Genomic DNA, 26,330 nt, shown 5'->3' with positions numbered 1-26,330 from the left:
ATGGAACTTGGAACACCTCGCAGATATATCCCAACATTTTTAAAGAGTTCAAAGAACGACAGGTTAACGAATATGCTATAGAAAACACGACTACATGGTTAGTGCCAAGTTCTTCTCTTATGTTTTAGTCTAGCCTAAGTGAAACGAGTATGGTTCTCTGGGATAAAGCGAACCTTCCTTCATCAATGAATTTTGACGAGACAGAGCTGTAATCATTTTGACGAGACATAACGAGCTGTAATCAAGGGTGCTAACGCGATGAAAGCGCAATGTTCACGCCAGAATAACATTACCATAACTTGTAAACGATCTATTTCATGTTCGGTCAGTAGCAGCCTACTACTGGTAATATTTGTCATGGCATGTAGACTGCAATTTGTTCAATAATTATTGCCCAGATGTAGGATAGGCTACCCGAAATGCGCTAATTAAAGCCCACAGCATAACACCACCAAAGCGTGTTGAGTCCTAATAATAATAGCGGCTTATTGTTACAGTACGTGGTAGCAAATCATGTTATCAAAGAAATAGACGTAATGTAGGAATGCACACAGATATATTGCAACAGGTAATGGTGTAGGCCTATCTGACGAAGACCTGAGTGGTTGGAACGTCGTACTTGTACACTGGGCGCAAAGAAGACTATCCTCACATTTTCCCTTTTGCAACTGTCAAAGAAATCCCATGAACACGGGAAGGCCTAGGGTAGCCTATACTGTACATCAGATGGCCTAAAGATTAGGCCCCTCTGCATAGCATTCAGTGATTTGCATGCAGTAATTTTAACACTGACCTTGATCTAGCCTAGTTTGGCTATTTAAAGCTACTTTATTGCCACAACACAATGTAAATGAACTATAACAAACAATAAAGGACTTAATCACACAAAGTAGGCCTACTATTTTACTGACTATAAAAAAATAATAATTATGTAGGAAGTTTAGAACCCAGAATTGACCTACACACTACAAAAGTGCACCAAATTCAACACAAATGACTCAATACACTTGGAGGAGGTATGAGTCCTTTCTTCTCCAGATATCTTAGGATTTCGCCGTAGTATCGTTTTAGTATCGAGCATCGTGATATTTATGGCAGGTATCGTATCGAAGTCATAATTTTGGTATCGTGACAACACTAGTCTGGATGGAATTGGCACACACTATAAGATCAGGCCGTATGGGGAAGAGGGCCCCCTTAAGACCATGAATCGCCCTGAGCTTAAACCTGTTCCCACCGGTCAAGATTCATCCAGCCCACCAGCACTGGGAGGGAGAGAGCCATCGGGAGGGAGCCAGACCTCGGTAACCCTGCAGTTGGAGACCCGTTGAGGGTTGCCATAGTCCACACCAGGACTAGTGCTTAGTATCACAGTGACCAAGATGGTGTTAACTTTAGCCTTGACCAACTGTCCCAGGCTCATTTGGAGGGTGTACCAGATGTCCAACCCCCCACAAACCGCACCAGACACCTGGTAGCAGCACCATTTAGCACAGACACTTTGGAAGAAACAGAGCTGGCCTTAAGCATAGCAGCAGGTGAAGATTTTCCAATCATGCGCCCCCTGGAGGAGTTGGGTCTGAACCCTGATCCAGTTCTATCCCTCTGATGTTCCAGTCTTAATACTGCCGGACAGCATTCAAACCCCTTCCACCTCCCACAGTCTGTTTCACATGGGTTCTCTGCCAGTGTAGCAGAAGTAAATGCTTCCCGTGTCCCCTTCAGGCCTTGGCAGTAGAGAGGTATGCTACCGGGACGGTGAACTTTAAAGCCAGGGGTGTATGTGGAAAGGCTGACCTGCAGCGCTGCTGCACACGCCCACCCGTGGGTGGTGATCATATACGTAGCTTCCTCTCTGGGAGAACAATGCCGGTCATTTGAATTGTTGGGCGCATGGGTGCTTGTGGTTGTTGTCGTTGGAAGAACATGGCTTTATTCTTTATTCTAAGACTTCATTGCTTCACTCGCATGCCCGGCCTGTTGGCTGTGGATAACCCGTTGCTTTTAAAGAGAGCAAATGCACACAGACACTCAAAGTTTGAAATCTATGGATATTGTTTTAGAACCAACAACCTTTTTACATTACCTGGGGGTTTTGTGTGCAAAAAGTGGAATTAATTGTCAAAAAATTAGACGATTTGTGAAAATCACTTTTCGGACTAGATAAATAGATAATGTAAAAATACAGATAAAAACACTAAAGATGGATCGTGAAAATTTGAAGACAAAACAAATCTTGTTCCTTAGACTCTATATTAGCAAAAAAGCAAAATTCTATATGTGAAAAAATCAATTTTCACATGAAAATCCAGCAGGAGCCTATTTTTCAAACACAGCGTACTGTACTATTAAAGCTGAATTGCGTTAAACAAATTTGCCTTGATAAGATGTCTTATAATGAGATGTGCTGCTATTAGATTAAGTTAAAATGATCTTTAGAGAAAGAGCTAGGCCAAGTATCTTTATACTAAAAACAATATCATCTTGATTTCTGATTAAAAGAAAAAACATGTGGTTAGATAAGAAGCTTTTGCAGTGTATGGTGTTTGATGTGGTTGAGGAGGGTGTTTGATTGTTTGATGTGGTTGTGGAGGACGTTCCAGAAGAATGAGAGTGTTCAGCAGCTGAGAAGGCCCTGTCAGGTACTGAGATATAGTTACCTCTGAGAGATGTAGTTACCTCTTAGACATATAGTTACCTCTTAGCCTACTAATGCTATCTGTGCAGCTGACATAGTTTCAGCTTCTCTCACACAGAAACGCGCATACAGTAAATTAGTGCTCATACTGCTAGCACCTCATTTAATGCCTCTATGTTTGATAAAGCCAAATTATCAAGTATTTTCTGATCAAGAGATGTTGTTTTAATTTTCTATCGATCTGCGGTACCATGATCAGTTGTGCCACAAATTATCAGACAAGTGACAGAACTGGACATAATTTGGCTCTGCAGTTTCCATGGACCAGCAGGTTCCTCTTCGTGGACAGGCACTGGTCCGCGTCCCATAGTTTGATAAACACTGTTGTACAACACCCAGTAATATAGTGATGGCCAAATGAAGCTTTGGTGAACCACTGAACCACAGCAGTGTGAACCTAGCGACACTAGCTGAAAAGCAAAAAGATGGCCGCCACACATACATTTTTCAACTTAAAAGTCCTTAGCAAACCAATATTTTTGGTTACATATACTGGTTTGGGTAAGGACTTTTATGTTGAAAAATCTACATGTGGCAGCCATATTGGATTTTTTCATTAGTGTTGCTAGCTTCACACTGCTGTGGTTTAGTGGTTCACCAAAGCTTCATTTGCCAATCACTAATACCATATTCATATAATACCCTCCAGAATTATTGGCACCTCTGCTAAAGTTGACTAAAAACCGGTATAAAAAACAGGGCTTGAAAACGAAATTGTTTTTCAAACGTTCCGTTCCGAACGGTTCAGGTAGGCCTATGTTTAACGTTTTCGTTCTTGCATGCGTTCCGCCACCATCATATCGGTCCTGAACCGGTTTGGAACGCAAAATATCGTTCGCTCTTAAAGTTCCGGCAGTGTTTGGCGGATTCAATTGTTTACGCAAAGGGCCTGAGGCACCGAAGTAGTTTAGTAGTTACAGATTACAATTTCAAATAAAAAACACACGACTACATAGGATCCATTACATGTGAAAACATTAAAAATAATTTTATTAACAGCCTGCAGGCCAGGGTAATCTAATATTACTGCATTAACATCAACTCGCAAGGAATTATGGGAACACTCAATGCGCCTCTTCAACCTTCTGCTGAAACTGCAAGCGTAGATTGCTTGCTTATAAACTCGCACTGCGCAGAAACAAAACTTAATGTAGCCTAACTTATTTAACCGTGCAGAAACCAAATAAAATCATTCATATGCATACAATCCCCAATATGCGTGAATTAGGCCATTAGAAGAAGGCCATCTTACGAGCCTTTCGTTGTGCAAAATCGTCAACAATATTCCCAATATTTAATGCTCTGGCTCTCGTATTTTCAATGGACAGGATAGCTAACCCACTGAGCCTCTCCTGCCCCATGCTGCTCCTTAGGTAGGTCTTAATAAGTTTGAGTTTAGAAAAAGATCGCTCAGCTGTTGCCACAGTCATAGGCAATGTCAGAAACAACATGAGAGCAGTATACACTTCCCCGAATGTGGATGTTACACTGTCATAATCTACCGCAGCATTTTGGCAAGTTGAAAAATAGATGACTTCTGATCTCTGCTTTAAAGCAAGACCTGAATGAGAGGAGTTGTGTTGGGAATGTCGGTGCAATGTCCCTGCTATAATGGTCTGACAAACGTCTTGCCTTAGTTCATCATCACCTGCGAGTTGAAGGGTCATAGGACGTAAAGACTCAAACACATGACAAGTTTCCCGCATACTTGCAAATCTTTGGGAGAGCCGACTGATTATGATGTCCAGAGTTGCGTTAAATACCTGCACTTTGAAGTATCTCTCTGCATCGGTTAAGCGATCATCTTCCGATAGTTCGTCAAAGTGACGCTTCACTCTCCGTGCTCTAACATTTTCAAATGTACTCTGAACCCCCCATTTATTTGCGAGCGTCTGCGCTGTAGCCTTGGCCTGATCAAAGGCACGCCGGTAGTCAGAAAGGACCTGTATAAAAATATTTCTGGGGCTTGCGCTATAATTCCAACCCTGTTTATAAACGAACCTGTCTGTTGCTGACAAGGCCTATCTCAAATTTCCCGTTTAACTCTTCTACATGGAATAGGCTATAATTGCGCAAACATTTAAAATCCCGACTTTAAAACGACAAGGCGTGGACAGGCAAAATAGGCTATTACGCATAGGCTACAAACAATTTCCAAATCAGTTTCAGTAGCCTAGGCCTACGCTACGAGCTGGCCTAAGATCCGAAGTGGCAGACGGATTAGTTACATTACAACAGCAAGACAAAATATACACATTTGGACCAAAGGTCCATTTATTAACAGTGTAGATGCTGGCTTGTTTTTCGCACAACCGGAAATAGTCTCCCTGACATAGGATATGCTTTTGTGAAATGTTATAATAGAGAACGAAAAAAAACTTTATTAACCGGTTTTGTGGATTTCAGAATAACGTTTCTGTTCCGGAACAGTTGAAGACCATTTTGTTTTTGTTTCCGTTTCCGCTCCTCGTAAAATTCCGTAAAATTCAGTTCGTTTTCGGCTTTCCTTTTCGGCTTTCCTTTTCGTTCCTTGAACCGGTTCGGAGCCCTGATAAAAAATAATCTGTTGGTGATTTATTGTCATCTCACAATGAAAAAAAAAAATAGGAAAAATCCACCTTGAAAGGAAGCAAATTTTTTGTTTTGTATATAAGATTTTTCAGGGGTGCCAATAATTATGAGCGACGTGTTTTTGTTAAAAATATTTAGTTCTTTATGAGATTTTCCTTTTTCTCAAAATAAATTTGCTTCCCTTCAAGGTTGGATTTTTCCTATTTGTTTTCATTGTGAGATTACAATAAATCACCAACAGATTATTTTTTATACCAGTTTTTAGTCAGCTTTAGCAGAGGTGCCAATAATCCTGGAGGGTACTGTATTTAAAGACATGAGTATTGAAATGCATGTGTTTGTGCATGCCCATGGATGTATGTTCATATGTATGGTATTGTCTGTAATTACAGGTATCACTGAGTCAGGAGGATCTTAAAATGGCTCTAAGTATTCTGATGGAGAATACAGGAGAGGTCAGCTTGGGAGACATTCAAAAGACAGTTGATTACAAACGTGACCGCTCCAAAGAGCAGGATAGCACAATAAAAGGTAACAGGAAGAGACATAAACTGATGTTAAAGTAAATACAGTAATAGATATGATTGGTAATATTGTTCTTAATGTTTGCTTAGATGTGTGTGTGGATCAATCAAACAAGGAACCAGAGACTGAACAGCTGGCTGCAGAGACGATGGAGACACTTAAATTCAGCTTTAATATTAATTCTCTTGGGCTGGTGCTATTTGGCAGCCACTCTCAAAAGGTATATGTTTTATGCAAACAGTCTTTTCTTTGTTTGTGAATGTGTATGGGGATTACATTTCTATTTGTATATCCACAAAGGTATCAGAGAAAATTATGGACCAGCCTTTAGGAGAATTCACACTCCATAAAATGAGAGCTGAAGGGAGGGTGCTGTCAGATAACAGCCTTGAAATATCTACTGTTCTGAAGAGCTGCACTTTACATGACCATAGGACCACTGGTGAACGAGTCACATCTAGGTATGTATAGATATACTGATGGATGCAGAAGACTGAGGCCTGAATCAGGCACTCTTGTGTTTGTGACATGCTTTTACATTTTTGAGCAATTCACAAACTTTGAGTACCGGTGTTTCAACAGCAAGAAAAATAAGTACAATAAGTACAAGTACAAAATCTATTGCCACATGTGCTCAGGAGTTCTGCACCAAATATACCCTCATACACATACTCCGCTGGGGCTTTTTGATGATTTAGTAAGATAGTTTTATATATTTGTTTTACTGTCTCCAAATGGTCAAATATGATTTTTGGGCAGTCGAGAGATCATGTAGATGCAGCACACAAGTCTTTAAACTGGATTTACACGTTAGCCTGCTACTTCCGGAAATTTGCCGGTGTCACATGTAGTTATAATATAATATAATTATAATATTGGCCCATATAGGCCCACAATATGTTACCACAATAACTTAAATATGAACTTAGCCTAAGAAATGTTTGTTTTTTATTTCAAGTTTGCACAAGTAGCGAGGCTTTCATTCTATGTCGCGCCGCAACAAGTAAGCAGGAATTCTTTGAGTTGCAGCAACGCTAATTTATTAAGCATGGTTTCAAGTCATTTATTGGTACTATTTTAGGGGGGGAAATCCAGGGCAACTAAAAAGATGTCACGACCGTCCATCTAAAACTTTCAGTAAGGGTCTCCACTCACAGGTAAACCAGGCTGTATGACAGTTCATCACAGCTGTTGCTTCATTACAGTGTAAGGCTACCAGGTCTGTGGTGAGGGGTCGCTGGGAGTGAGTGTAAAGGGGCTGTGATCTTGCAGCAATGAACTTCTACAAACAACGATATCATGTCTGTTTTCAAGCTCACCTATGCCGACCACAAAACGTTACTGATCTACTGGGAATTCACATTGTGTGCGCAGTAGAGTAAATAATACTCTAAACTCTAATAACACACACACACACACACACACACACACACACACACACACACACACATAGATATTGCATGCAGCCCTACAACAGAAATTGCACAATTCCACAATGAGGTCCATGTTAGTCATTGCCCACTGCCCAAGCAATAAATGTTGCCAATTTCCCCACAGGCCTTGCATGTACAGTTAAAGTATTGCACATCCTCCAATAAGACCAGGAAAACACATGCACACAATGCATGAATCAGTGACAGACCCAAGTCTTCATCATACGTGAACTTTTTGTTCACCATTTGGAGTATTTCTGCTTCAATTAACTTAGACAATATGGACAGAATCACTTCTGCATCATTGCAAACAAACATGTTTTTTCTCGCATTTCCTCTATTTTCTTTTCTCACATCTTCCACTATTTTCTTGAACACTTTAAATAGTAACATTATGCAAATTATGGACCAAAATGAACCAAAGTGATTTTGGTCTTGAGTTGAAGCACTGGATGTCTACCATTTAGTGGTAGATAGTCCAATTTTCCGACTTTGACGCTTAGAGGGTTAACACTAGGGGCCCTATCTCGGCGATCTAAAATGCATGGTCACTGGCAAATAGCTTAGGGGTTTGTCCAGTCAACATTAGGGGTGGTTTTGTTATTAAACGTTATCAAACGTCAGGCGACTGGTGCAAAAAGGCGGTTCTTATGTTTCTTAATCAGTCATGGGTGTGTTTTGGGCGTAACATCCTTTAAATTGAATTGAAAATCTGTCATTCCCTTTAACAGCAAGCAGCGCAACTTTAAACGGCGCATCTGTATTTTGATAGTCAGCGGCGCATTTGAAGGAATCTGCTTACACGCGAGACCGTATGGAACAGGTATTCCACTAAACCATGCTTTACTAAAATCTAGCAGAGTATAGCCTACACGCATCTGCACTCGTCTATTATTTGAACTCATTGGCAAAGTGAAACTAACTTCACCGTGGTGTCAAGTCAACGACAAAACAGTTATACACAGCTAATTACTTTCACTATTGACTGTCAATGGGTTACCATCGAAAACCTAGCCTGAAAAAAGCAACACTTACCCCAATAATGTTTGAATGACTGAATAAAAAACCTAAGGACATTTATCCTGCAGAGGAGTGGCTGCTTACATTTCATGACAGCGCATCTTCAGCTGTGCTTCATATGCGCCTTTCGCTATAGACCAGGTTTTTCTTGGTCAGTGGTATGATGCTTTTTAGATAGTGTAAAATAGCGATTTTTAGATAATGCGCCAGACCACACATTAGGTCATTAATTGCCACACCCCTGAGTGCGTTCAATAAAAGAGAAGCGCATGGCGAAAAACACATGTAGTATGACCTGACCTGACTTTTTTAGGCATAAGGTGTGCTCAAAATTGTTTTTCAGGATTGACAAGTCCTTTGAAAGATGATCACTCTACTAAAGAAATCCTCAATGCTCTAATGTTCAATTTATGTGCTCAGAAAAGTTAGTTATCTTAAGCATGTTCATTATCTACCTTCTCCCTCTTGGCCATATTTTCCGTAAACATAACATTCAGTTCCATTGCTATGCAGATGACACCCAGCTCTACCTATCCACTAAACCCACTACATCCCTCCCTCCCATCTCTCTATCCAACTGTCTTCAGGAAATTAGATCCTGGTTTTCCCTAAACTTTCTCAAGCTCAACAGTGACACAACTGAACTCCACCTTATTGGCACCAAATCCATCCTCTCTAAAATAAATGACTTTTCCATCTCCATTGACAATTCATCTGTGTCCCCCTCCCCCCAGGTTAAGAGTCTGGGTGTCATCCTAGATAGCACTTTGTCATTCCAGTCCCACATCAATAACATCACTCGGTCAGCATATTTCCATTTATGTAATATCTCTCGCTTGCGCCCATCTCTCTCCCCCAACAATGCTGAAATTTTGGTTCACACCCTGGTCACCTCCCGCCTAGACTACTGCAACTCTCTCCTCTATGGTTTACCTGACAAATCTATCCATAAACTACAACTGGTCCAAAACTCTGCTGCCCGCATCATTACCAGAACCCCCTCCATCAGTCACATAACACCTGTCCTGCAGCAACTTCATTGGCTCCCCTTCAAATACCGCATAATTTACAAGATCCTCCTTACATTTAAAGCTATTAACAATCTTGCTCCTCAGTATCTTACTGAGCTCCTCCATATCAAGACACCCATCCGTTCTCTCAGATCTTCTTCCTCCATCCAGCTCATCCTCCCACCTGCTCGTCTGGTTACCATGGGGTCTAGAGCTTTCAGTCACTCAGCCCCCCACCTCTGGAACTTTTTGCCCCACTACATTCAACACTCCACGTCCATAACCACTTTCAAATCTCACCTAAAAACTCATCGTTTCAGACAGGCCTACTCTCTTTAATTTTTTTTTTCTTCCTTTCTTTCTTTTGCTCTTTTTTATTAATAGTATTATCGGTAACGCTTTAGAATAACATGTGCTTATTAGGTATTAACAGTGCATAATAAGCAGTTAACAATTCATTACTAACAGTTAGTTAACTGTTGTTATCCTTTAATAACATTAACTAACTGTTAACATGCAGCTTGTAAGTGTTAATAAGCAGCCTTTTAAGTTACTTACAAGCATATTTGTTAACAGTTGTAAGTGTTAACAAGCAGCTTGTTAATGCTTGTTAATGGTGTATAAGACAAAGAGGTGGATAACAAATACGCTTATAAGACCTTTCTTACCTATTTGTAGTACATTTTGCAGCCCCCCAATCTAAAGCGAGGACCATGTAGCCTATAGTTCCACAAGCCCAACCTCCTATCTCTCTATATAATGTATCTATCTATCTAGCTTGGTTTAGCTGTGAGAAATGCACCTTCAAAATTGTTGCAGTGAGCAGGAATCGAACCCCGGTCTCCCACGTCAAAGAGTGCATCGCTACTTGTTGAGCTACACTATTGTTCCTAATTGGCTGATGAAAATGTTTATTTTGATTCTATATTCCGATGTTCTATATCATACTAGCTATGCTTTTTACAAATATGTTTCTGATGGAAAAGTGGTGTTTCATTTCCTTAATCTTTGTTCAGTGAATGCATAAAACAGTTTGTCAGTTTGTCAGCAGTCTAAAGATATGCCAGCTTTGTATATAGTTTGGTTACCTAGCAACCGAGGCTTAAAGACGATAAGTGGGTGCATTCAAAGCTCTGGTTCAAAGTTGCAAACATAGGCGAACGTTCGTGATCGATTTGAAACATGTTTCAGTTTGCCTTGAACAGAGGCGAACATTCGTGGTCTGTTTCTGCATTAATTAAACACCACTTTTCCATCAGAAACATATTTGTAAAAAGCATAGCACTTCGGAATATAGAATCAACATAAACAATTTCATCAGCTGTATAAGAAAAGTAGTGTAGCTCAAGAAGTAGCGATGCACTCTCTGATGCAGGAGACCGGGGTTCGATTCCTGCTCACAGCAACAATTTTGAAGGTGCATTTCTCACAGCTAAACCAAGCTAGATGGAGAGATACAGTATATAGAGAGATAGAAGGTTGAGCTTGTGGAACTATAGGCTACATGGTCCTCGCTTTAGATTGGGGGGCTGCAAAATTTACTACAAATAGGTAAGAAAGGTCTTATAAGCGTATTAGTTATCCACCTCTTTGTCTTATACACCATTAACAAGCTGCTTGTTAACACTTACAACTGTTAACAAATATGCTTGTAAGTAACTTATAAGGCTGCTTATTAACACTTACAAGCTGCATGTTAACAGTTAGTTAATGTTATTAAAGGATAACAACAGTTAACTAACTGTTAGTAATGAATTGTTAACTGCTTATTATGCACTGTTAATACCTAATAAGCACATGTTATTCTAAAGCGTTACCGTATTATCTTGTTATTTTATTGCTTGTTTTCTCTGATTGCTTGTTTAATGGATTGAATGTGTTATTGTTGATTTTGTAAGGTGACCTTGAGTGTTCAGAAAGGCGCCCATAAATAAAATGCATTATTATTATTATTATTATTATTATCTAATAGCAACAAGTCTCTATCCCCCTGGCTGTATTTGTGGGCAATATAATGAATGGCAATATTGTATGTCTTTCCTCTGCTTTGTTTACAGAATGCTGGGGAGGAGAGATGAGGACAGCTCCGATGCCATGATTGATGTGACATACAGGCAGAACATAAGTGAAAGAAAGGTGGTAGTTGTTTTGCAAAACCTTTATTTGTGCGCCAGCATGGAGTTTCTTTTGGCCGTGGCAGACTTTTTCATCCAGGCTATGCCCCAAATGCCACCTACTAAAGTTGACAAGGCTAACCAGCTTCAGGTGAAACAGGTGTCAGATGCCACGTTTGCTGCACATAACCACTCAGGTAATGCAATGTGATCAAATGTATGTAATTACGCACACACATCCACACGCACACATCCACATGCTCGCGCACACACAAACACACACACACACAAGAGTTGAAGATGGAGACAAATTGACAAGCGTGATTTATTTTTGTGGAGAGAATGTTGTGGCGAGAATGCATTCGTCAGTCAACATCAGTTTGTCAGTGAGATTTTTGCATGCATTTGCGCAAGCTTTGGCTCTCTCTGTGTAATTAAGGATCCAGGCTCTGCAGTAGCCAACCATACGCATACACACACACACACACACACACAACCAGCTTGGTTACGGATTCGTACCGCGCACAAAAAACAAAACACACGAGAGAGAAAACAGACAAAGAGAAGACACACATGCATAAACTAGTAAAACAGACAAAGAGAAGGCACACATGCAACAAGTAAAAGTCTCACACACAGGGGCTTGAGCAAATAATGACACACACACAAACTTGGTTGAACAAAGATTCCACACGCACACACACACAAATACGTGTCTCAAGCACTCAGATAGCCTCTACACCTGCTTGTGCTTTCAAGGTGTATTTAATGATACCAGTACCCGCCAACAGAGGCAATAATAATTATAATTAATGGTCAGATATAGTAGTAATGAAAATAGTTACAATTAACAACTGTGCTGCGCGCACTCCTCTACCTTATGGTAGAAGAAATTATGGCCAATATTGCTCACTTCACGCTTGCGCGATTGTTCCCACTTCGGAACTAGGATCCTAAGGTCCCCCCCCCCCCCCCCCCCATGGAGAACCACACGTTTATTTCAGGCGCCAGGCGTCTTGTTCCCAGACCAAACTCAGCCACCTAGTTTGCTTCTAGGTATCTCATTCTACTTCGAACTCAACCACATACATATGCTTCCAGGCGTCTCGTTCGTCAAACTCAGCCTCTTATCACTGGCTAACGTTAACAACTCCTTCACGTCGAGTTTAGCCAAACTATTTACCAGGCGTCAATTTGAAGAACACAGTATCATATACCAACTCCAATGTCTTACTTTAAAGGTGCCATGTGTAAGAATTGAGTTAAAAATATCCAAAAAATTAGCTACACGCATCAAAAGAATGAGAAGAAATACGGGTGATGATATCATTAAAAAAAAATGACAAGGTATAGTGCTGCAGAGATATCAACCTGAATTAGCATGCTAAATTACTAGCCACAGCCCGACAGGTGTCATAATACCAGTTTCGGCCATGGGAGGCGGTATGCGGGCAACATAATTGCCAGCCAAACTGCAATACACGTTTCTCGGTTGTTACTCTAGGGTAGACCAACTCACTTTCTGGAGGTATACTGCCCCCATCTATTATGGAATGTGGAGTATGAATTGATTTTTTGGCGGACATTACACATGGCACCTTTAAACGGTGGAAAACGTCATTCGACGCCCAACTGTTAATATTACGCTTTCAGTTCAACATTTTTATAGGCTACTTTAAACTGTGATCTTTCAAAAACCAACACACTTAAATCCACTTCCTACTAACGTCGAAATGAGCACAACACATAGTTACACAACAAACAAACAGGTTTGCTCTCTAAGAACAAAACCAAGGCCTTATCTGGATTATCAAAGCAATTAGAAATGTAACCCAGAGAGGAGATTGGAGCCGTCTCAAGTCGGGTGCCTGATGCAAAACTGTTTCGTTATGTCGTTCAGATAGTTCAGATACGCCCCGGACATATGCGTGTTTAATTGGCGCCGACCACCTATGGTGAAGTCTGGCATATGACAAAAGACTTGATTTGCAAATGGTCGAGGCGTGTCTTCACCAGGCACAATCATCAGTTAATGCAAATATGAGGCAGACAGACTGATGAAGTGAATCACATTCGTTTCCAGTATGTTCTTGCAAATAATTTTTACTACAATGTCCAGCTATGTGGTACATCCAGACAGACAGACAGACAGATAGATAGATAGATAGATACTTTACAGGAAATTACTTTGTTACAGCAGCTATGCATTATCAGATCACCAAAACACACGGAATGCATCCAACACATGTTAAGCCTACGCCCACTGCATCAGAGCACAACACACACACACACACACACACACACACACACACACACACACACACACACACACACACACACACACTACATCCAACACACACTACATTAAACATTCCATGACCATACCCACTGACATTGACACAGATGCAAAGTAGCAATAGTTTGCTGTAATGTCACTAGATAGATAGATAGATAGATAGATAGATACTTTATTGATCCCCAGGGGAAATTCAAGGTCTCAGCACAGACAACACACACACATACACTAACAGCAGTCATTAAAAGTATATAATATAAAAAACACAACTAAGCAATAAGGACAGTAGAAGATAAAGAACATACTAAATATACTAAAATACAAATTATACTAACTAACACTTAATCTAAATCAATTCTAAAAACAGTATCCACATAGTGGGTGATTAATCAATCAAGAGGCGCTTGCAATGACTGAGGCAGGGACTGAGCCTGTGATTCTCTGTGTATAGTAAGGTAAGGTAAGGTGCTCTGTGTGAGTGAGTGTCATGGTGATAGTGCAAATGAGTAAGTTCAACAGTGCAACAGTGCAAGAATAAAGTCTATATATCTATATATATATGTAACTATATTAAGAAAAGGTATAAGTGTGGCCACAGTTCGGCTGTGGCATAGAGGGAGGGGTTATGCATATGTGCTAATATAGCACGCAAACAGTGAGGCAGAAAGACAGTGGTAAAAAGTGGCTAGTGGACAGACAGTATCCAAACATGGGGGGGGGGGGGGCGTGAAGAGGCAGGAAGACTATGCAGAGAAGTCTATCTCTCCTCTTCCCTTAAGTGAAGCATTGAACAGTTCAATGGCCCTGGGGACAAATGACTTCCTCAGTCTGTCTGTTGTGCAAGGCAGTGAGCGAAGTCTCCAGCTGATCACCACCATCTCCTTGGTCTTTGAAGTGTTGAGTTGAAGATGATTGAGTTTGCACCATTGCACAAAGTCCTCCACCAGGCTCCTGTACTCCTCCTCCTGCCCGTTCCTGATACACCCCACAATTGCAGTATCATCAGAAAACTTCTGCATGTGGCATGACTCGGTGTTGTAGCAGAAGTCAGATGTGTACAGGGTGAACAGGACTGGAGAGATCACAGTTCCCTGTGCCGCTCCGGTGCTGCTGATCACAGTGTCAGAGAGACAGTTCTTCAGTCTGACGAACTGTGGTCGCTCAGTCAGGTAATCTGTAATCCAGGTTACCAGGTGAGCGTCCACACCCATCTGCAAGAGCTTGTCTCCCAGTCTGGGGGTTGGATGGTGTTAAAAGCACTTGAGAAATCAAAGAACATGATTCTCACAGCACTTTTCCCCTTGTCTAGGTGAGAATGTGTCCTGTGTAGAAGATAAGTGATGGCATCGTCCACGCCCACTTTCTCCTGGTATGCAAACTGTAACAGGTCTAGTGCATGGCGTACCTGGGGTCTGAGCATACCTAAGACCAGTCGCTCCATTGTCTTCATCACATGTGATGTAAGAGCGACGGTTCTGTAGTCATTAAGCTCACTAGGGTGTGGCTTCTTAGGGACAGGGGTGAGACATGATGTCTTCCACAGGGTTGGAACTTGTCCAAGGCTTAGACTCAATTTGAAGATGTGCTTCAGTGGCTCCCCCAGTTCATCAGCACAGGCCTTGAGTAGCCTTGAACACAGTCTGTCAGGCCCCGCTGCCTTATTGGTGTGCAGTTTCTTTAGTTGAGTTCCTCCATGTGGAAGGAACAGTCCAGCTTGTTGTCCAGCTTGCTGTCCAGCTGTACCCCTAGGTATCTATAGCTGGGGACCATTTCCATTTCTTTCCCTTGGATGGTAACTGTATCTGGATCAGGCCGTTTCTTCCTAAAATCCACGTTGAGCTATAGATGGTTGTTTTTGCCCCTGTATTCCCGCTCACACTCTCCCTGAATACACCCAACAACTGCTGTATCATCTGAAAACTTCTGAAGAAAGCAGCTATTGGAGATGTATTGGAAGCCAGTTGTATACACTGTAAACAGAAAAGGGGACAGAACGGTTTCTTGGGGGGCCCTGGTGCTGCTAAAGACCTTTCCAGAGACACAGTTTGGGAGTCTCACATACTACGGTCTACCAGTTAGGTAGTCCATGACCCAGGACACCAGTGCTGTCTCCACCTTATCTGACCAAGCAGCCCTGGCTGGATTGTGTTAAAGGCGCTCAAGGAGTCAAAGAACATGATTCTGACCGAGGCATCTGCGGTGTCTAGGTGTGCATGGATCCTCTGTAGCATGTAGATAAGAGCATCATCCATGCCGATGTAAGGCTGATATTCAAACTGTAAGAGATCCATGTGGGCACTCACCCTGGGCCTAGGGCTGGGCGATATACCGAATATACCTGATATATCGCAGTTTGCTGTACGTGAGATACATTAAAGTGCAAATATTGAGTATTTCACCGTCATCATTTTCTTAAGCGGCAACACTTACTTTGCTGTTTCGTGTCCCTATCTCTCTTAACCTCTCCCTCTCACTCTCAGTAACATCGTGAACAACGCACATCACACACTCACCAACCAATCCTGAACAATCTATTCAGATGAGGGTGTGACGTCTGGTTGTAGACAAGAAGTAAACTCTCAGTTCAACAGCGGCGGTAGCATTTCTATCTATGGGTAGCATAGGCTAGTGTTCAACAATGAGCTAGGTTAATAGATGGAAGCAGTTCTGATTTGGTTACACAAAATGAAAAACAAAACGAAATAGCAAGGGATTTTAAAATTAAACTTACAACAATATCTGTGCATTAGGCAGAAGGACTACTGTCTATGTCTATGTGCATGTCTGACTGTTTCAAAACGACAGCGCAAATGTGCACATCTCACTCTCCACACATGCTTTTCACGTGCTAAATGTCAATGCTTCCCTCCAGATTTATTTAAATTAAACGTATGAGATCTGCGCATTGAGGTAGATTAGACTACTGTCTATGAGTGCATCTGACTGCAACTGTGTCTTATTTATCAACCAACAACCGAACGAGTAATTAAGGAAGCACGCACCACACCGTACCTTACCTTCTATCTGATGTAAGCCATCATCATTCATATGGAGACATATCAGTGACAGATTGAAACAAACTACATTTATTTAGAAAGTTAACTAAAGCCATGAAGCCATGCAAAAAGAGAAGCAGTTTGTCCTGAAGAGTGGATAGGCAGAGGGGCCTTTCAAAGAAGGCAGGGAAAAAAGAGATAATGATCAGTACAGTAGATTTATACCCATCCTTTACATTAGCATACAGGGGATCAAGTGTCCGCTTTTGTTGTGCAGCCGACAAACTGTTTAAAAGTGGGGAGTAAATTGGAGAGAGATTCATGATTAAATCTCCGGAGAGGAGAAAGAAAGAGAATATATTTATTTTATTTTCAATGCTTAAAGGAACCGTATGTAAGATTGTGGCCAAAACTGGTACTACAATCACTTTCAAATTACTGTAGAGCGATGTATCCCCTTCCCCTCCCCCCTGACTGGCAGAGTTGGCGACCGGATGCCGAAACAGTACTGAGTTTGTGATTAGTAGATAGGTGGAGGGTGGCGCATTAGGCCAAAACACAACATGACAACATCAACATCAGTTGAGGGCTGCAACTTCACTTTTTAAATGACAATATCCTGGCCAGACTACTGTTGTCAGTGATATAAGTATTTAAAAATTAACATGATTTCTTAATGTCTAGTGACATATCAGGGCAATTTTATGATTAATTGAAATACATTTTTTACATACGGTTCCTTTAAAGGTGCCCTGCCACACGTATTTCATTAGTTTGTGGTAATATCTGAAGTTCTACCATGGACTCTGTAACATTTTTTTGTGGAAAAAATGCCTTGGTTACCTTGTTTCATACCATTCTAGGGTGGTATAGAAAGAATGCAGGAAGAGACTCGGCTCGATTTGCGCCAGTTCTCATTAATATTCAACGAGCTAAGCTGCTTGACATGACAGCTGTTATCAACAAATTTTAGCTTCATGGCATGAACTTAGCTTGGCTAGCGAGTGCTAGCATTGTCCAAATGGACATAAAGGGCTATATCTTGCACTTTAGCGCAATTGACCGATCCCAAGCCCCTCCTCCCATTGTCAGTCCCATAGCTACTGTTGCTAAGTCGGACAAGTTTGGAGGAAAGTGTGCGAGAACGCGTGTTCAACATGGGGACGCAGCACCCCCATTTAGCCTAGTGCAACAGTGTATGCTGGATTTCTGGGCGTCAAGTAATATTGATATATTCAAAAAACAGAGGTCAGAAAGGCCTTCAGTATGCAGAAGGACACATTCACAATGTCCGCTGTCATCAACGAGGTGGAACACCACAAATTGAGGACAAAAAAATCCGGTGTCGTGGATCTTAATGGGATGCATGTTAACTGGATAAACAATTAGCACGTTATCCCGAGCAGGTAGTTTACCTTATTTGCTGCAGATGTGACTCTGATTCAATAAACAGGTCTGTGCGAACATATGGTGTTGACGTGTCTATAACAAAATCTAACCATATTTTGAGGATTAGTAAGACGGGACCAAGTGCTGCTGATCCAAGTTCACGCAACTTGGGAGAGTGACTAGCCTGTTAAGCAGCTCATGTTGGGGAGGTAAAGAGATAGCTTCTCTTCGGTAGGCTGAGAGTCTACTTATTATTTTGAATGGCTGCTTTAGAAGGAAGAGTTCAAATAAACATGATACAAGTGTATTGAAAAGAAACCACCCCGAGTTCAAACCCATACCACGCATGACATAGGCTATCTGCAGTTTGCAGACGTGGTTTGTCTTGCACTAGACTTCATCATTATGCTATAATTAATTTAAACGTGGGCAATGTAGTAGGCTAGGTCTAATATTGGCGATTTCGAGACTGCATAGCCTATAGCAAGGCATAGTTTTGAATCAGCACATGATTCGATCTTTAGAAGACATTGTCTATCTCTCGTTCAGCCATCAGTAATGCATCGCAGTAGGCTATTATTGCGTTTGTTGAAAAAATGATCATTAGCCTATTTCTGTCAACAGTCTTCTATCCCAAGTTAAACATGGCAATGTAGCAAAGCTGAAAGTATGTTCTTGATGTGTGTAAGGCGATACGTGATTGAAGGTGTAGCCTTTTGCGCGTCTTCCAATCGTATGAATGTGCGAGTTCAGTTCCTGCAAGGGCTTATGTTGTCGTTTCATCAGTGGAAACCAGATTTAGTTATGTTTTTGTGTGTAGTTATGAACACAAATAAAGGGAACATTTTCGTACACACTCAGATTTCTTTACTGAAAAGTAGCAGCCTATCCAAAGTTATGCAAAGTTAGGCCTATGTGTGTTAACGTTTCACACGGTCAGGATATCGGATGTCACTTCTACAAGTATCTCAGGCTTATCTTTGAACCTTTTTGAACTATTTAGTTATTTAGTTACTTAGGCTACTCGCAAAAGAAGCATTATAGCATTCGCATAACTGGCGTATTGTCATACAGAACGGACACTAGAAAATTCAAAATTGACCGAGGTTGACCGAGGTCCTCCGAAGTCCTCATTGTGACATAGTAAAAGGGGGCGGGGCTTGGGATCGGTCAATTGACTTTGCTCAAAACGCTTTGTGGGCGGATCTTGGGCGCTGTTTCTATTTTACCGGCGGGATCATGACTGTTGCGCCCGACGCAAATCTAAAATGGGGTGGTCTGAAGTAGCTACATTAATCATGGGTGTGGTTTGGGCGTAACGTGCAATAAATCAATCAGAGCGTCATCTCACATTCCCTTTAACAACAGGCACGCTTGTTCCATAGCGGATTGCTATTATGATTGCAGAATTGCCAGGCGCAGCCAGGAACGGTTCACAGCGCTATAGTCAGTTGGGAACAGTTTGCTATAGGTTGCCTAGTAACGGGGACGCTGGCGAGTCTAACGCCGCTCCGTCTGGCTTGTTTTTATTCAGTATTTTTAATATTTATCACGAATACATTGAACATTTTGTTATTTTTTTATCTATAGTAGTTTAGCTAAGTTTAATAGTTATATATAGTTACTTTTCCCTATAAGTAAGTGCGCCAGTTTTATTTTTTACGTGTTTAATGCGTTTCGCCTGGAGTCATCACACTGATTGACATCCCACTGATACGCTTCTCACTTCGGTGGAAATAGACCACTGTCAGCTGCAACATTTACTGGATTACAGATGAGGCAATACTCACGGAGTGAACTTTACTGCCTTTGGGGAAACTTTGAGCCTCCTGAAGAACTCCTATACCAACGTGACATCCTCCGGTGTCCGAAGTATATCCACCGAGGATCCCGTTGTGACAAAATATACATCAAAAAGGACAACAAGGCGATTCCCTCTCTCTGGTCTGTTAACCGTTGCAAAGTGAAGCATGATCGATGAGTTGATCACCGTGTACTTGCCTCTCTGCCCAGGTCAAGTGTACACACCCACTTCAACCGAGTAAAAGTTGGACTTTACAACATCAGATCTATCTCCAACAAAGCTCCTTTGATCAGCGACTTTATTACAGACCATACAATTGACTTTTTGTGTCTCACTGAGACTTGGCAGCAAAGCAACGACTTCTTCCATATGAATCAGGCTGTTCCGTCTGGATATGTTTACATCTGCAAGCCACGCTCTTCCGGGAGAGGGGGCGGTCTCGCCCTGCTCTATCGCGAAAACGTCAAGTTGACACCGCTCACCTTGCCTGATCAATCCTCTTTTGAACTGCTGGCTGTCAAACTCCAAGGATCTACACCTACCATTGTTGCGGTATTGTACAGACCTCCTAAACCATCAAGTGTTTTTTTTCTGAACTTTCAACTGTCCTCACTGAACTTAATGCGATGTCTCCTAACATTATTTTGGTGGGTGATTTTAATTTACACCTGGATAATTCTACTAAAACATGCACAAAAGACTTTATGGACATGCTTGATTGCTTTGACATCACTCAATACATTGACTTTCCAACTCACAACAAAGGCCATATTTTAGATCTGGTCTGTTGTTCTGGTATAACACCTACCAATTTCAGTACTGCTGAATTACCCATATCAGACCACAAAGTTGTGCTATTTGACACCTATCTGTCCATCAGGAAATCCAAAGTTCAGCGTCATGTCATATCGTAACATAAAAAAGGTAGTGTCAGAGGAACTTACTTCACTAGTTACCTCCTATCCTTGCCCTTCTCCCAATGCTTCAGTAGTGGATCTGGTTGGCAATTACAACAACTGCATGTCTGCAGCACTCAACAGTCTTGCCCCCTTAAAGACACGGACCGTTTCGTTTGTGCACTCCGCACCTAGGTTCACTCCTGAACTACGCCAAATGAAGTCAATGGGTCGGCGCCTAGAGCGACTATCAAAAAAGACTGGTCTTGCTGTCCACCAAGGGATGTACTCGGAGCACATTCTTCAGTACAAAAAAGCACTCTCTGCTGCAAAGAGCTCATACTATGCAAGGATCATCAATGAGGGAGAAGGAAACACCAAGGCTCTCTTTTCCACTGTGAATGGCCTCCTCAAGCCACCTGATAGTACCATCTATCAGAATGCATCTGTTGAATGCTGCTCAGCCTTCTTGAACTTTTTTCACACAAAAATTGAGGCAATCCATCAGCAATTGGAGTGTTCAATTACTAGCTGAAACAACCATGCTCCTTGATTGAGTTGGGCTCACCTACTATAAATGCACTCAGTGAATTCAGTCTCCCTGCTGAAAGTTACATCTCTGGTCTCATCACCAAGTGCAACTCCTCCACCTGTCAGTTGGACCCTGTTCCGACAAGCCTGGTCAAGATGTGCCTACCATCCATCATCTCAATGATAACATCAATAATTAACACCTCGCTCATCACTGGTCAAATCCCTCCTTCATTGAAGACTGCTATTGTGAAACCAACCCTGAAAAAACCTGGGCTGAACCATGATGACCTCAACAACTACCGACCCATCTCCAATTTACCATTCATTTCAAAAATTATGGAGAGGGTGGTGGCATCTCAACTCCAGGATCATTTGAAGGACAATGATCTGTTTGAGCCATTTCAGTCTGGATTTCGACCAAAGCACAGCACAGAGACTGCCTTGGTGAAGGTAACAAATGACCTCCTCTGCACAGCTGATGCTGGACTCATTTCCATCCTAATCCTCCTTGACATGAGTGCAGCTTTTGACACCATATCCCATCAGCTGCTTCTGGAGTGTGTTACCAGCATTGGAGTGCAGGGCAGTGTTCATCAATGGTTCACCTCCTATCTCTCTGGCAGGACACAGCTTGTCCAGATTTTGGACCACAAGTCGGAGAGTGCTGCTGTGACAAAGGGAGTGCCACAGGGGTCTGTTATGGGGCCCCTGCTCTTCATCATCTACCTCCTCCCACTGGGAAATATCCTGAGGCAACATGGTGTTCAGTTTCTCTGCTATGCTGATGACACCCAGCTTTATATGTCCACCAAACCGACTGCCTCCCTTCCTCCTGCTGCGATGACTGCCTGTCTGCATGATATAAATCTGTGGATGACTAACAACTACCTGAAACTGAACAGTAACAAGACTGAATTACTTGTTGTTGGCTCAAAAACAACGCTGGCAAAGATGGAAAACAAACTCTCCCTATCTGTAGATGGCTCCAACATTGCCTGCTCCACCAAGGTGAAGAGTCTTGGTGTTATACTAGACAGCACACTTTCATTCACTGCCCATATTAACAGTGTGTCTCGCAGCGCCTTTTTCCATCTGCGCAACATCGCAAGACTGCGCCCCTCCCTCAGTCAGCAGAGTGCAGAAGTACTTGTAAACGCCTATGTTACATCCCGCATTGATTACTGCAATTCCATCTTCTCTGGCATTCCACAGAAATCACTCCACCGCCTTCTAAATAATCCAGAACTCTGCAGCCAGGATAGTAACAGGCACAAAGTCCACAGGCCACATAACACCTGTACTGTTGCAGCTACACTGGTTACCAGTTACCCAGAGAGTCCAGTTTAAAATCTTACTGTTGACATATAAGGCCCTGCATAACCTTGCTCCCAATTATATAACCGCCCTCTTAGAGAGCTACACCCCTTCCCGCTCACTGCGATCCTCATCAGCTGGTCTGCTCAAGGTGCCCAAGATGAACCTCAGCACCATGGGAGAGAGAGCGTTCTCCCACACAGCCCCAAAGCTATGGAACTCACTTCCAAACAACATCAGGCAGTGTGAATCCACTGCCCAGTTTAAAAAGGAACTGAAAACATATCTCTTCAGACTAGCCTATGGACTGTGATATGGCTAAATGGACTATATATATTTTTATATATATTTTTTTTTTCCCCTTCTATTTGTTTTATCTGTAAAGCGACCTTGGGTGTCCTGAAAGACGTTCTTTAAATAAAATGTATTATTATTATTATTATTATTGATTTTTCCTCTTGACAAAATGTAATACAGAAATGTCACTTTCCGATGTTTTGGGATCACTCTCACTGAATCACGAGGTTATGAATGCATGGTGATATTTTTGCAATGTAATCTACTAGGGTTGGGCGATGTCGCCTAAATTGGCATTTGACGATGTGTACAGTAAAACATCGTGATGGACGATGATATCGTCGGGGGCGGGGGGGGGGTTCGTGTAGTAAACAGCCTATAGGTATGTCTGTACAGAAATACATTTATAATGTTCTACATAAAAATAAAAAAAATGCTATTATATAGGCTATACGGCCTGATGAAAGTGGACAGCTAAGAGAGACATACTGACCAGGCTACCGAAGTTGTGTGGAAGATCTAATCCAAGAAAATTGTTGTGAAAGACGGATAGACAATCAATCTGAACACTTGCGTGTGCACCAACCAGCGGAATATTACACATTGACAGACTTCGCTGGACCCAGCAAAAAAGCTACTTAAGACTACTATCGTGGTCACTCATTTAAAATATTAGTACTATGCAGCATCCCACGTTATCAGGCTACCGTCTATGCTGACTATAAGGGCGGCGGGAAGTGAAAGTAAAGGGCTGCAATCGCGCAGTCCAGGCTATAGGAGGGCGAAGTAAAAACACTTTTACAAATAACGAATCCCGATTACCACTCCGCTGCTGTCTGGGACTTTTGCTAAATGCATGAAATACAAGCCTTACAGTGAAAGACGGATAGGCTACCTTCTGATCCTATAATTAACGAAAGAAATGGTTTATTTTAACACAGAGAAGAAGGACGCATTTGGCGCTCGCTGTAGCCTCGCAAAAATATTTGAGCGCTAGAATGTCCTAGTCGTAGCCTAACAATAATAAATCTATATTTTCTGCTAAAACATTAGGCTACATATTACGTCCAATGTAGGCTATAGGCCTGGGAGACATGTAGGCTACTAAAGGACAATTAGGCTACACATTCCCGTCACAGTCAGGAATTATTTGAATAAGAGGGTAAGTCTTTTATTTTACAAGACGGTAGACTAATACGTGATAACTGTTTGGCTGACAGCCTTTAAAGTAGGCTCAATTTCATTTTCAGGGAAAGGTTTTTTTATGTTTTAGCCTGTTACAGCAAGAATTAGTGACTGGCATGTGGGGGCGTGGCATCACGATGGTTGCTTTCCATCGTGATGCCTGTCAACCATCACGATGGACGATGATATCGTCCATCGGCACAACCCTATAATCTACCTCACTATAGAGTATAGACAATGCAGATCTGTCAGATAAGCTCTCCTCTCCCGTGCTGCTGCTGGGGCATTTGGGTTAAATGGCATTGGCATGCAGTTCAACTTCACGTCTCATTAAGTCCTCTAATATTTCCTAATTTATGTCATCAACACATCCGTGATTCGTGGAAATGTGTACGCTAGATTTATACCTATTTTTTCACATTGGACACCACACTGATTTCCCTCGTGTAGCAATATTTGTCCTTGTAATTATATGTATGGTTTGGAAAAATGGGTCGTATAGATGAGAGGAGCAAAGTGCATTGCGCAACACAGGTGCCCAAGCAAGCACTCCTGCAGGTGTAAGCTACGGCTGTACCTACCATCAGGCAACAGAAACAGTTTGACATTTCCAACTCTGAACAGTATCCCATTAACTGCATGACAATAGGCTATTTACAATATTTTATGTAAAGTAGAGATTGTAAACACGTTATCCTCAACTTAATGCACGCACAACTTTTGTTTGAGCAGGAGAGAGAATAACAATGAATGGACGCAGCAACTACAGAAATTGTAGCCAAGGGTACTTGCTGCTTTCTTTTACTGTCTATGATTGCTGGTTAACAGCACATAATAAGCTTATTTAAGCGAATTCACAAACTCAAGACTTCAAGGCCATCATGGATATAAAACGTTTTTTGAAAACAACGAAAGGATGGAGGGAACAAAGCAAAGTTTGGAGTTATTTCAGATGGGCTACAACAAGGTAGGCAAAATTGTGGTGCTTGTCAAAACCTTAGCGCAGCTGGAATAATGCTTATAGGGTGATGTTAAAGCACACACGATGTTTAAAGCCATACACAACGGTAAATTGAAACAAAACTAAAAGTAACTTTAGCCTTTATAGGGCTGTATAAAGTTGTACAAATTAATAGGTCGTAATTAGGTGTTGTTGTTGTAAAGATATTGCATGTAGATGTACTATATAGGCTACTAAATGTTTAGTTGACCAATGCACGAACAAAACCGGGAAATGGACAAATATTATCAAGGCATGGAATTTTTCCATCTGTGCACAGCGTGTCTGTAGATCGGTGTGCATAGCATTCATTTCTGCAGGCCTGTGGCCATGCATGCGCCCTTAAAATAGCATCTGAATTTGCGCCACTGACTTTAGACCATGAGGTTCCTGGTCTGTGGCGGAATTGTTTTCTGAAACTGCAAAATATCAACAGGGACCGTTTGCGCCGGAACACGCCCCCTCTTTTCGCTGAAACGCCCCCGTGGGCGCACATGTACCTGTGGAGGGAAAATTCCAATATGCGATGACTGCAAAATAGGAAAGACAAATGCGCAGTATACAAAGTCAATTGCGCTGGTGTGCACGATAGAGCCCAAAACCTGCTAGGCTAGCGAGTGCAAACCTGTAATAACATAGCACTTCCTTGTTGATAATAGCGTTTTACTTACAACCTAGGCACTGGGTCGTAGACTGACACAATGGTAATGGTTCAGGCTTCAACAGCAACCTTTTTGCGAAGCCTCTGCTGAACTTGCCAAAGTTGATGAAGTCACTGTCTTCAAAATGTGATGAACAGAGAACTAATTTCGAATTATTGTGTTGTGGCATTGTTCCAAAACATAAACTGAAGCCATCAACTCTAGGTTCTTAGGCAACATGCATTGTTGAAGTTCTATTCATGCATAGCGCACAAGCCCGTTGACGGATTCTGTGGGCGCAGTCTAAACTGGGCGAGCTCACGAATAGTAATGAGCTCAGTCAATCCCACGTCAGACTGACCAGCTTTTGGCCTGATTTCTCCGCTTATTTCTTTTCAGTGGCTAGAGCTGACAGAGGAAGTAGCAGTTCATTTTCACATTCATGACATAACCCAAACACATATGGACCTAACATATTTTAAAAAAATACAAGTAAAATGGTTTTGTGTGGCAGGGCACCTTTAACAAGTCCCTGTGTAAAATGTGATGCTTTGCACTACCTCACTAAAAGGTCTTATATGTTTTCTGTCTTGTATTTCAGGTGTCT

General features: G+C 41.8%; 1 protein-coding gene across 3 annotated transcripts in view; it reads left to right on the top strand.

Annotated features, from left to right (window-relative positions):
- vps13c (vacuolar protein sorting 13 homolog C) overlaps positions 1-26,330 on the top strand; it is a 511,929-nt gene that overhangs the window by 252,397 nt on the left and 233,202 nt on the right. For all 3 annotated transcript variants that reach the window (XM_076287956.1, XM_076287955.1, XM_076287957.1), the window contains 4 exons: positions 5,662-5,800; positions 5,884-6,014; positions 6,095-6,255; positions 11,315-11,568. In XM_076287956.1, the coding sequence (XP_076144071.1) occupies positions 5,662-5,800; positions 5,884-6,014; positions 6,095-6,255; positions 11,315-11,568 (685 nt within the window). The remainder of the gene's footprint in view (positions 1-5,661; positions 5,801-5,883; positions 6,015-6,094; positions 6,256-11,314; positions 11,569-26,330) is intronic.

The sequence above is a fragment of the Alosa pseudoharengus genome, unplaced genomic scaffold (genome assembly GCF_046254945.1).
Source record: "Alosa pseudoharengus isolate Yale_2024_CS ecotype anadromous, Long Island Sound unplaced genomic scaffold, YU_APseudo_1.1 YU_APseudo_1.1_scf_16, whole genome shotgun sequence".
Lineage (NCBI taxonomy): Eukaryota > Metazoa > Chordata > Actinopteri > Clupeiformes > Clupeidae > Alosa > Alosa pseudoharengus.
Note: the sequence above shows the minus strand (reverse complement) of the source record. Positions and strands in the feature narration are given on the sequence as shown.